The sequence below is a fragment of the Bos javanicus genome, chromosome 3 (assembly GCF_032452875.1).
Source record: "Bos javanicus breed banteng chromosome 3, ARS-OSU_banteng_1.0, whole genome shotgun sequence".
In the NCBI taxonomy this organism is placed as follows: Eukaryota; Metazoa; Chordata; class Mammalia; order Artiodactyla; family Bovidae; genus Bos; species Bos javanicus.
The window spans coordinates 26,121,095-26,134,617 of NC_083870.1; the positions used below are offsets into that span (position 1 = coordinate 26,121,095).

A 13,523-nucleotide genomic window follows, 5' to 3' on the forward strand; every position below is an offset into this window, starting at 1 on the left:
GAAAATTCTGAAAGAGATGGGAATACCAGATCACCTGATCTGCTTCTTGAGAAATCTGTACACAGCTCAAGAAGCAATAGTTAGAACTGGACATGGAACAAGAGTGCTTCCAAACTGGGGAAGGAGTATGTCAAGGTTGTATACTGTCACACTCCTTATTTAACTTATATGCAGAGTACATCACACAAAATGCTGGGCTGGATGAAGCACAAGCTGGGTTAAAGAATGCCAGGAGAAATATCAACAACCTCAGATATGGAGATAACACCACTCTTATGGCAGAAAGTGAAGAAGAACTAAAGAGCCTCTTGATGAAAGTGAAAGAGGAGAGTGAAAAAACTGGATTAAAACTCATTCAAAAAACAAAGATCATGGCATACGGTCCCATCACATCATGGCTAATAGATGGGGAAACAATGGAAACAGTGACAGACTTGGCTTTTTAGGGGTCCAGAATCACTGTAGATGGTGATTGCAGCCATGAAATTAAAAGATGCTTGCTCCCTGAAGAAAAGCTATCACCAACTTAGACTGCATATTAATGAGCAGAGACATTACTTTGCCAACAAAGGTCCATCTAGTCAAAGCTATGTTTTTTCCAGTAGTCATGTATGGATGTGAGAATTTGACTATAAAGAAAGCTGAGCACCAAAGAATTGATGCTCTTGAACTCTGGTGCTGGAGAAGACTCTTCAGAGAGTCCCTTGGACTGCAAGGACATCAAATAATCAGTCTTCAAGGAAATCAGTCCTGAGTATTTATTTGAGGGACTGATGCTGAAGCTGCAACTCCAATACTTTGGCCACCTGATGCGAAGAACTGACTCACTGGAAAAGACCCTGATGCTGGGAAAGATTGAAGGCAGAAAGAAAAGGGGACAACATAGGATGAGATGGCTGGATGGAATCATTAACTCGATGGACATGAGCTTGACCAAGCTTCAGGAGTTGGTGATGGACAGGGAAGCCTGGAATGCTGCAATCCATGGGGTCAAAAAGAGTCGGACACAACTAAGTGACTGAACTGAATAAAAAATAATTATTAAAAAAAAACCAAAAACCTGGACACCAAGGCTCAGGTTTACTTCTCTGGTTGGTAATACATCACACATACTGCCACATATCATTTCTGGGAGAATTAAGCACCATCCATATCACTCCATGTTCAAGGTCAGGAGGGGCAGCGGTGAGGAGATACCCCTCATCCAAAGTAAGAGAAACCCAAGTAAGATGGTAGGTGTTGCAAGAGGGCATCAGAGGGTATACACACTGAAACCATAATCACAGACAACTAGTCAATTTAACCACACTAGGACCACAGCCTTGTCTAATTCAATGAAACTAAGCCATACCCGTGGGGCCAACCAAGAAGGGTGGGTCTGGTGGAGAGGTCTGACAGAATGTGGTCCACTGGAGAAAGGAATGGCAAACCACTTCAGTATTCTTGCCTTGAGAACCCCATGAACAGTATGAAAGGCAAAATGACAGGATACTGAAAGAGGAACTCCTCAGGTCAGTAGGTGCCCAATATGCTACTGGAGATCAGTGGATAAATAACTCCAGAAAGAATGAAGGGATGGAGCCAAAGCAAAAACAATAACCAGTTGTGGATGTGACTGGTGATAGAAGCAAGGTCTGATGCTGTAAAGAGCAATATTGCTTAGGAAACTGGAATGTCAGGTCCATGAATCAAGGCAAATTACAAGTGGTCAAACAGGAGATGGCAAGAGTGAATGTCAACATTCTAGGAAATGGACTGGAATGCGTGAATTTAACTCAGATGACCATTATATCTACTACCGCGGGCAGGAATCCCTTAGAAGAAATGGAGTAGCCAACATGGTCAACAAAACAGTCCGAAATGCACTACTTGGATGCAATCTCAAAAATGACAGAATGATCTCTGTTCGTTTCCAAGGCAAACCATTCAATATCACAGTAATCCAAGTCTATGCCCCAGCCAGTAACGCTGAAGAAGCTGAATGGTTCTATGAAGACCTACAAGACCTTTTAGAACTAACACCCAAAAAAGATGTCCTTTTCATTATAGGGGACTGGAATGCAAAAGTAGGAAGTCAAGCAACACCGGGAGTAACAGGCAAATTTGGCCTTGGAATACGAAATGAAGCAGGGCAAAGACCAATAGAGTTTTCCCAAGAAAATGCACTGGTCATAGCAAACACCCTCTTCCAACAACACAAGAGAAGACTCTACACGTGGACATCACCAGATGGTCAACACCAAAATCAGATTGATTATATTCTTCAAAGCCAAAGATGGAGAAGCTCTATACAGTCAGCAAAAACAAGACCAGGAGCTGACTGTGGCTCAGATCATGAACTCGTTATTGCCAAATTCAGACTTAAGTTGAAGAAAGCAGAGAAAACCACTAGACCATTCAGGTATGATCTAAATCAAATCCCTTATGATTATACAGTGGAAGTGACAAATAGATTTAAGGGACTAGATCTGATAGATAGAGTGACTGGTGAACTATGGACAGAGGTTCGTGACACTGTACAGGAGACAGGGATCAAGACCATCCCCATGGAAAAGAAATGCAAAAAAGCAAAATGGCTGTCTGGGGAGGCCTTACAAATAGCTGTGAAAAGAAGAGAAGCGAAAAGCAAAGGAGAAAAGGAAAGATATAAGCATCTGAATGCAGAGTTCTGAAGAATAGCAAGAACAGATAAGAAAGCCTTCCTCAGAGACCAATGCAAAGAAATAGAGGAAAACAACAGAATGGGAAAGACCAGAGATCTCTTCAAGAAAATTAGAGATACCAAGGGAATATTTCACGCAAAGATGGGCTCAATAAAGGACAGAAATGGTATGGACCTAACAAAAGCAGAAGATATTAAGAAGAGGTGGCAAGAATACACAGAAGAACTGTACAAAAAGGATCTTCAAGACCAAGATAATCACAATGATGTGATCAACTCACCTAGAGCCAGATGTCCTGGAATGTGAAGTCAAGTGGGCCTTAGAAATCATCACTACAAACAAAGCTAGTGGAGGTGATGGAATTCCAGTGGAGCTATTTCAAATCCTGAAAGATGATGCTGTGAAAGTGCTGCACTCAATTTGCCAGCAAATTTGGAAAACTCAGCAGTGGCCACAGGACTGGAAAAGGTCAGTTTTCATTCCAATCCCAAAGAAAGGCAATGCCAAAAATGCTCAAACTACTGCACAATTGCACTCATCTCACACGCTAGTAAAGTAATGCTCAAAATTCTCCAAGCCAGGGTTCACCAATACGTGAACCGTGAACTTCCAGATGTTCAAGCTGGTTTTAGAAAAGGCAGAGGAACCAAAGACCAAATTGCCAACATCCACTGGATCACTGAAAAAGCAAGAGAGTTCCAGAAAAACATCTATTTCTGCTTTATTGACTATGCCAAAGCCTTTGACTGTGTGGATCACAAGAAACTGTGGAAAATTCTGAAAGAGATGGGAATACCAGACAACCTGACCTGCCTCCTGAGAAACCTATATGCAGGTCAGGAAGCAACAGTTAGAATGGACATGGAACAACAGACTGGTTCCAAATAGGAAAAGGAGTACGTCAAGGCTGTATATTGTCACCCTGCTTATTTAACTTCTATGCAGAGTACATCATGAGAAACGCTGGACTGGAAGAAGCACAAGCTGGGATCAAGTTTGCTGGGAGAAATATCAATCACCTCAGATATGCAGATGACACCACCCTTATGGCAGAAAGTGAAGAGGAACTCAAAATCCTCTTGATGAAAATGAAAGTGGAGAGAAAAAAAGTTGGCTTAAAGCTCAACATTCAGAAAACGAAGATCATGGCATCCCATCCCATCACTTCATGGGAAACAGATGGAGAAACAGTGGAAACAGTGTCAGACTTTATTTTTTTGAGCTCCAAAATCACTGCTGATAGTGACTGCACCCATGAAATTAAAAGACGCTTACTCCTTGGAAGGAAAGTTATGACCAACCTAGATAGCATATTCAAAAGCAGAGACATTACTTTGCCAACAAAGGTCTGTCTAGTCAAGGCTATGGTTTTTCCTGTGGTCATGTATGGATGTGAGAGTTGGACTATGAAAAAAGCTGAGCACCAAAGAATTGATGCTTTTGAACTGTGGTGTTGGAGAAGACTCTTGAGAGTCCCTTGGACTGCAAGGAGATCCAACTAGTCCATTCTAAAGGAGATCAGCCCTGGGATTTCTTTGGAAGGAATGATGCTAAAGCGGAAACTCCAGTACTTTGGCCACCTCATGCAAAGAGTTGACTCACTGGAAAAGACTCTGATGCTGGGAGGGATTGCGGGCAGGAGAAGGGGATGACAGAGGATGAGATGGCTGGATGGCATCACTGACTCAATGGACGTGAGTCTGAGTGAACTCTGGGAGTTGGTGATGGACAGGGAGGCCTGGCGTGCTGCAATTCATGGGGTCACGGAGAGTCGGACTCGACTAAGCGACTGAACTGAACTGAACTGATACCATTCCACTGTGAGAGGACAATGAGAAGCTTTTGCCTGGTCTACTGGACTTTGTCCTATATGCCTTTTCTATTGATTTTAATCTGTATGCTTTCAATGAATAAACCATGAATATAACAGTTTGCTAAGTTCTATGAGTACTCCCAGTGTATCACTGAACCTGTGGGTGGTAGTAGGTCCCCAGGGAAGCCTGACATGCTGGAGTCCATGGGGTCGCAAAGAGTCAGACACTACTCAGGGACTGAACTGAACTGAAACACACAGTGTTATCTATGTGAATTATTACGTACATCAGAAAGTATTTCAATAAATTCTAATGACATTAAAAAATATTATCAAAGTCTCCTCCGCTGCTGCTGCTGCTAAGTCACTTCAGTCGTGTCCGACTCTGTGCAACCCCATGGATGGCAGCCCGCCAGGCTCCCCTGTCCCTGGGATTCTCCAGGCAAGAACACTGGAGTGGGTTGCCATTTCCCTTTCCAATGCATGCAAGTGAAAAGTGAAAGGGAAGTCGCTCAGTCATGTCTGACTCTAGCGACCCCATGGACTGCAGCCTATCAGACTCCTCCGTCCATGGGATTTTCCAGGCAAAAGTACTGGAGTGGGGTGCCACTGCCTTTTCCTCAACACTGCCCAAAGAAAGTGCCTCAAGCAGCCTGAGCACAAAACATAGAACCCAGAGTAAGGTAAAATCAAAGTACATATCTTATACTAATTCATAAAGGATGCTAAAATACCTGCAAATCTTCCATATTCACTACTAGAATATATCCTAATAGATATCTATTTGAACTAAATGTATTGTCTTATGTTATGATAAACAATCAATTTTAAATACTGTTTATGCTATTTCAAAATCTGTTTCTTCACAACAGTAAAACTAAAACTCTACCCAGCATTAGCAGGATTTCTAATTAACAAAGTTCTACTAAAACATTCACTAGATTCCTTCTCATTCTGGTATTTTATCTCCAAAGAACCCTTAGAATAACAAAACTGAAAGACTCCTGAGACCAAACAAATTTCAATAATGCTGAAATCAATCCTTCCCCATTAAATTCATTGAGACTCTTTGGAAAGATGTGTTCTTAATCTGCAGTATGGTTAAGTGGTATCACGACGGGTTCCTTGAAAGATGGTACATATAAAGCTAGCTCTTCAGAAACTTGCTAACTCTTCAGAAACTAGTAACAAGCAGAGGTCCTTGAAAACAGATATTTATGAAATTTCTTATTAAATGATAAACTGTTTATGGGTCTATTCTACATTATTTATAAAATATTGAGTATCAAAAGTTCTCTGAACACAAGATAAGCAGCTTAACTATCCAATCAACATCATATCAAAAATTTTAAGTATCCTGTAATTATGATTGATATTAAGAGAGTTTTAGCACTTGATGCCATCTTGTAAACTGAACTACAATTCTGACCTCAAAACAAACAATTTGATCAAAGTATGACAAAGTCTGTACCACAGATGGCATAAATACAGACAGACAGATAAACTTACACCCAGTCAAATGCATACCTATATCCCTAACCACCCCATATCACAAATCTCAGCTTATTACCTCTTTAATTTTTTCCCTTTTCTCTCTTAGGTCATTATCTTCCGGGTCTCCACCATGTGTTCCTATAAGGTTTGGTATAGGAACTGCTGGCAGCGGCTTTTTCTCTCTTATCTTCATTTCTTGGACTACCTTATTTTTCTCTGTCTGTATTTCTGCTCGGATTTCCTCTCTTGACTTTTTTAATTTTTCTTTTGCTTCTTCTAGAGCCTTCTCGTGATCAGCTCGAATTTTATTTCTCAAACGTTCTTCTTCTTCCCTGTAAGAAGAGGAGAAAAATAAATACAAAACTTAAAGCTTCCTTCACCAAACCTTGATAGTTGTTTTCTACTCCTGCCATCGAAAAGAAAGAACAACCCATGAGAGAGACTTGGATCTCCCTATACAAGTGAAAGTCTCTCAGTTGTGTCTGACTCTTTGAGACCCCATGAACTATACAGTTGGAGAAGGAAATGGCAACCCACTCCAGTATTTTTGCCTAGAGAATCCTGTGGACAGAGGAGCCTGGTGGGCTGCTGTCAATGGGGTTGCACAGAGTCGGACACGACTGAAGCGACTTAGCATGCATGCATGCATGCATTGGAGAAAAAATGGCAACCCACTCCAGTATTCTTGACTGGAGAATCCCAGGGACAGAGGAGCCTGGTGGGCTGCTGTCTTTGGGGTCACAGAGAGTCAGACACGACTGAAGCGACTTAGCAGCAGCAGCAGCAACAGCAGAACTATACAGTCCATGGAATTCTCCAGGGCAGAATACTAGAGTGGGTAGCCTTTCCCTTCTCCATGGGATCTTCCCAACTCAGGGATCGAACCCAGGTTTCCTGCATTGCAGGCAGATTTTTTACCAGCTGAGCCATAAGGAAAGCCCAAGAATACTGGAGAGGGTAGCCTATCCTTTCTCCAGCGAATATTCCTGACCCAGGAATCAAACAGGGGTCTCCTGCATTGCAGGCGGATTCTTTACCAACTGAGCTATGAGGGAAGCCCCAAGAGCAGGATAAATATATCTTTGTATGAGAAAGAAAATAAGCCCCAGATGCTGAGCAGCAAACACTTTCCATAGTAGGAAGAGGGAACCTAGTAAGTTACAATTTAAGGGCCAAGTGAAAACAGAGAAAGTAGTAGTCAATAACCTATTAGACACATTGGGGAAAAAAAAAAAGAAAGACCAGTGAAAAACTAGATGGGGGAAGAGAAAATAAAACACAGAATTAAGCTTTGCACAGTGGTAGTATCACAGCCAATTAGGTTTATCCAAGGCGAGATTATTTGTAACTGAAAAAATAGAATTAAGTATCAGAGGGGACCATATAATAAACAACAAGGTCCTATTGTATAGTACAGGGAATTATATTCAGTTGTTGCTGCTGTTCAGTCACCAGGTGGTATCTGACTCTTTGCAACCCAATGGACTGCAGCACACCAGGCCTCCCAATATTCAACACCCTATAATAAACCAAAGTGGAAAAGAATATGAAAAAATACATATGTGTATAACTGAATCACTTTGCTGTACACTGGAAATTAACAGAACACTGTAAATCAACATTACTTCAATTTTTAAAAAATTTTAAATACATAAGATCACTTCATAAACTGATGTGAAAAAGAGACAAGGAGATATAAACATAGGGTCAAAGAGAGATAAGGAAAAAGATAATAAGAGGGCTGGAAATTTCTTATTTGTTGAATATCCATTACGTTGTTGTTGTTTAGTCACTAAGTCATGTCCAACTCTTTGTGACCCCATGGACTGTAGCCCACCAGGCTCCTCTGTCCATGGGATTCTCCAGGCAGGAATGCTGGACTGGGTTGCCATTTCCTCCTCAGGTGATCTTCCCAACCCAGGGATCAAACACACGTCTCCTGAACTGGCAGGTGGATTCTTCACCACTGAGCCACCAGGGAAGCCCCATATGCTCCCGAAATTTTTACATTTTGTAAATTCCATAGACCTTATAACACAATGGACAAACTACTGTGGGCATGATCACTTAAAATTTGCTTTAGCCCTTGTTAAAAATACAGATTCCAACTTAGCATGTCTGTATGAGATCCATGAATTTGAATTATAAAGAGTTCCCCTGATGATTCTGGTATGCATACAAGTTTAGAAACCACTACTACAGTAGATACCTACTGGGTTTCTATCGAGCCCTGAATCTTTTCTCCACCTCCACCACAATCCACATCAGTGAATACAGGAGTGTTAGTTACTATTTTCCAAATCATCCAATGATGACTACTCTAAGGGGTCACCAGAGTTACCGCTCTAGAAATTTAATTCAAACCCTAGACTTACAACGTCGCTAGTGAGAAAGTAAAATGAATGGTACAGCCACTTTGGAAAACTTTAGCAGTTTCTTTAAAAACTAAACATGTAACCATCATAGAATCCTGCAATTCCCTGGGCATTTAACCCAGAGAAATTAAGGCTTATGCTCATATAAAAACCTATACACAAGCCAGTCACAAAAAGAAAAATATCGTTTAATTCCACTGAGGTGAGAGTCTTAGGGTAGGTTAAAATCAGAAAAACAGCGGAACGATGGTTAGGAGAGGCTTGAGGAAAGGAAAAAATGGGAAGTTATTGTTTAATTGATAAGCAGTTTCAGTTCTGCAAGATGAAAAGAATTCTGGAGATGGATGGTGGTGATGGTTACACAGTAATATGAATACATTTAATACCACTGCACTGTACATGTGAAAATAGTTAAGATGGTAAACTTTACGTTATGCGTATGTGTGTGTGCGCCAAGTCACTTCAGTTGTGTCTGATTCTTTGCAACCCTATGGACTGTAGCCCATCAGGTTCCTCTGTCCATGAGATTCTCTAGGCAAGAATACTGGACTGGGTTGCCATGCCCTCCTCCAGGTTATCTTCCCAACCCAGGATTGAACCTGCATCTCTTATGTCTCCTGCATTAGCAAGGGGGTTCTTTACCACTAATGCCACCTGTGAAGCCCCTATGTTATGCATATTTTACCACAATTTCAAAAATGGGGGAGGATGGAATCCTATACACAAATGTTTATAGCAGCTTTATTTGTAACAGGCAAAAACTGGAAATAACCTTCATGTCTTTCAAAAAGTAAATGGGTAAACAAACCACTGTTTATACTGTGGTACATTCACCCTATGGGAATACTGCTTCTGCTGCTGCTGCTAAGTCACTTCAGTTGTGTCCGACTCTGTGTGACCCCATAGACGGCAGCCCACCAGACTCCCCCGTCCCTGGGATTCTCCAGGCAAGAACACTGGAGTGGCCTGCCATTTCCTTCTCCATTGCATGAAAGTAAAAAGGGAAAGTGAAGTCACTCAGTCGTGTCCGACTATTAGCAACCCCATGGACTGAAGCCTACCAGGCTCCTCCATCCATGGGATTTTCCAGGCAAGAGTACTGGAGTGGGTTGCCACCGGAATACTGCTGCTGCTGCTAAGTCACTTCTGTCGTGTCCGACCCTGTGCAACCCCATAGTCGGCAGCCCACCAGGCTCCCCAGTCCCTGGGATTCTCCAGGCAAGAACATTGGAGTGGGTTGCAATTTCCTTCTCCAATGCATTAAAGTGAAAGGTGAAAGTGAAGTCGCTCAGTCATGTCCGACTTTTAGCAACCCCATGGCCTGCAGCCTACCAGGCTCCTCCATCCATGGGATTCTCCAGGCAAGAGTACTGGAGTGGGGTGCCAACTACTCAGCAATAAAAAAAAAAAAAACTATTCAAACACACAACTTGAATGAATTTCAAAGGTAGTATGTGAATGAAAGAAGCCAGTATCAACAGTTATATTCTATATAATTGCTTTTACGTGACATTCTCAAAAAGACAAAAACAGAGGAATAATGAATATATACATTTATATATATATCAGTGGATGACAGGAGTTATGGAAAGGGGAGAGGTTAACTATAAAGGAATAATACAAGACAGTTTTTCTGGATTGTAGCACTGTTACATACCCTAATTTCTGTGCTTACACAAATGTGAACATGTGTTGAAAACCACAGAATTATATATCAAGAGAAAAAAAAAAAAACAATTCACAGCCTAGTATTAAAAATAAAATGTTAAACATTTAGAGAAAAATAAAATTGGATAGCTCACTATGAAAAGGGGCTAATGAGAAAAAACAAGAGAAAAAAGGAGGAATCACAGCAGAGCCAGACAACTGGGAACAAACAAGGTCGTCTGGGTAGCAAGAAAAAAATCCATCTGCAGAAAGACTAGATATAGGAAAAGTATGGCAGAGAAGAAACAAGGTTGGCCCCAGTATGCATCCAAGGATAATTCTGGGCTGATCTGTTCAGGAGACTCAGGCAGATGAGGGCATCAGCAGCAGATAAGCACTGAATGAAATCTTAGATAAGATAGTGATAGTTGCTCCAGCCTGTCTGACTCTTGGGACCTCATGGACTGTAGCCCACCAGGCTCCTCTGTCCATGGGATTTCCCAGGCAGGAATCCTGGAGTGAGTTGCCATTCTCTTTTCCAAAGATAAGATAACTATGGTAAATATACAGGTACCACCAAACTGCTTTCCAATCCCTCTCCCCTTGCTTACCAACAGAAGACATTGTGCCTAGGCCTAGAGAACATATCCAAGAAGAATCATTTTGCAGTTGGAAAAAGGTACTTGCAGTAAAAGTAATTAAGCAAAAAGTCAGGAGACTAGGATTCTGGTTCCATCTCTGCTCTCAACTCACTCTGTAACCTGACACACGTCACTCAAAAACCTCCAAGACCAGTACTTTCCTCAATAAAGATAGTAAGACAGGTAATACTAACCTAATACATTTGGCAAAAAGTCAAGAAGAACTAAAGGGCCTCTTGATGAAAGTGAAGGAGAGCAAAAAAATTGGCTGAAAGCTCAATGTTCAGAAAACGAAGATCATGGCATCCGGTCCCATCACTTCATGGGAAATAGATGGGGAAACAGTGGAAACAGTGGCTGACTTTATTTTTCTGGGCTCCAAAATCATTGCAGATGGTGATTGCAGCCATGAAATTAAAAGATGCTTACTCCTTGGAAGGAAAGCTATGACCAATCTAGACAGCATATTCAAAAGCAGAGACATTACTTTGTCAACAAAAGTCCGTCTAGTCAAGGCTATGGTTTTTCCAGTAGTCATGTATGGATGTGAGAGTTGGACTATAAAGAAAGCTGAGCACAGAAGAATTGATGCTTTTGAACTGTGGTGTTGGAGAAGACTCTTGAGAGTCCCTTGGACTGCAAGGAGATCCAACAAGTCCATCTTAAAGGGTGTTCATGGGAAGGACTAATGTTGAAGCTGAAACTCCAATACTTTGGCCACCTGATGTGAAGAACTGACTCTTTTGAAAAGACTCTGATGCTGGGAAAGATTGAGGGCAGGAGGGGAAGGGGATGACAGAGGATGAGATGGTTGGATGGCATCACCAACTCAATGGACATGAGTTTGGGTAGACTATGGGAGTTGGTGATGGACAGGGAGGCCTGGCGTGCTACGGTTCATAGGGTCACAAAGAGTCGGAGACAATTGAGCGACTGAACTGAACATTTGGCTAGTGATATCCAAGGTAAGTATAAGGACTTAGTAAATTGTCATTTTCTATACAAATGTAAGCCATTAATTATATCAAATCTTTTCATCTCTGTTTTTGTGTATATATAGTTTTTGGGTTTGCTGTTTATGTGAGGTTTTGATATAGCAATCTATATATGTAGCACAAGGCTGTTTTAAGTTGCTGGTCTCTTTCCTGCTAAAGAGTTCCTTTAGCATTTTCAGCAAAGGTGATTTTGTTGGTGGTGAGCTACCTCATCTCCTGTTACCTGAAAGTTTTTGATTTCTATATTAAATCTGGATGAGAGCCTTACTGGGTAGAGTATTCTTGATTGTAGGTTCTTCATTTTCATCATTTAAATACATTGAGCCACTTCCTTCTGGCCTGCAGTTTCAGGACAGAAATCGACTGAAAACCTTATGGGAGTTCCTTTGTATGTTGTTGTTTTTCCTTCCTTGCTTTTATTATTTTAAATTTGTCTTTAATTTTTGTCAATGTGATTACTATGTGTCTCTTGGCATGTTCCTCCTTAGGTTTATCCTACCTGGGACCCTCTGTACCTTCTGAACTTGGGTGATTGTTTCCTTTGAAATGTTGTGCTGTGCTTAGTCACTCAATCATGTACGACTCTTCACAACCCCATGGACTGTAGCCCACCAGGCTCCTCTGTCCATGAGATTTCTATAGGCAAGAATACTGGACTGGGTTGCCTTGCCCTCCTCCAGGGGGTCTTCCCAACCCAGGGATCAAATCCAAGTCTCCCACATTGCAGGCGAATTCTTTACCATCTGAGCCACCAGAGAAGCCCAAGAATACTGGAGTGGGTAGCTTATCTCTTCTCTAGGGGATCTTCCTAACCCAGGAATTGAACCAGGGTCTCCTGCATTGGAGGCAGATTATTTACCAGCTGAGCTACCAGGGAAGACCTTGTTAGGGAAGTGAATTTTCAGCTATTTTCTCTTCAAATATTTTCTCAGATCCTTTCTCTCTCTCCTCTCCTTTTGGGACTCCTATAATGCAAATGGTAGTACATTTAATGTTGTCCCAGAGGTCATTTATACTGTCTTCATTTCTTTTCATTCTTTTTGTTATTCTGTTCCTCAGCAGTGATTTCCAACATTCTGTCTTCCAGGTCAATTATCTGTTCTTCTGCTTAAGTTATTCTACTGTTGAATCCTTCTAGTGTATTTTCCATTTCAATTACTGTATTGTTTATCTCTGTTCGTTCTGTAGTTCTTTTTCAGTTCAGTCCTTCAGTCATGTCCAACTCTGTGACCCCAAGGACTGCAGCACGCCTGGCTTCCCTATCACCAACTCCCAAAGCTTGCTCAAACTCATGTCCATCAAGTCAACGATACCATCCAACTGTCTCATCCTCTGTCATCCCCTTCTCTTCCTGCCTTCAATATTTCCCAGCATCAGGGTCTTATCAAATTAAGTCAATTCGGATCAGGTGACCAAAGTATTAAAGTTTCAGCTTCAGCATCAGTCTCTCAAATGAATATTCAGGACTGATTTCCTTGAGGACTGACTGGTTTGATATCCTTGCAGTCCAAGGGACTCTCAAGAGTCTTCTCCAACACCACAGTTCAAGAGCATCAATTCTTTGGTGCTCAGCTTTCTTTATAGTCCAACTCTCACATCAATACATGACTACTAGAAAAAGCATAGCTTTGACTAGTTTGACTAGATGGACTTTTGTCGGCCAAGTAACGTCTCTGCCTTTTAATATGCTGTCTAGGTTGGTCATAGCTTTTCTTCTAAGGAGCAAGTGTCTTTTAATTTCTTGACTTCAGTCATCATCTGCAGTGATTTTGGAGCCCAAAAAAATAGTCTGTCAGTGTTTCCACTGTCTCCCTATCTATCTGCTAAGTGATGTGACCAGATGCCATGATCTTCATTTTGTGAATGTTGAGTTTTAAGCGAACTTTTTGACTCTC

At 41.5% G+C, this 13,523-nt stretch overlaps 1 protein-coding gene across 5 annotated transcripts in view; it reads right to left on the bottom strand.

The window, feature by feature from the left end:
• The window catches only part of MAN1A2 (mannosidase alpha class 1A member 2), a 181,947-nt gene that overhangs the window by 144,601 nt on the left and 23,823 nt on the right, over positions 1 to 13,523 (bottom strand). For all 5 annotated transcript variants that reach the window (XM_061409765.1, XM_061409756.1, XM_061409730.1 and 2 more), the window contains exon 2: positions 6,047 to 6,302. In XM_061409765.1, the coding sequence (XP_061265749.1) occupies positions 6,047 to 6,302 (256 nt within the window). The remainder of the gene's footprint in view (positions 1 to 6,046; positions 6,303 to 13,523) is intronic.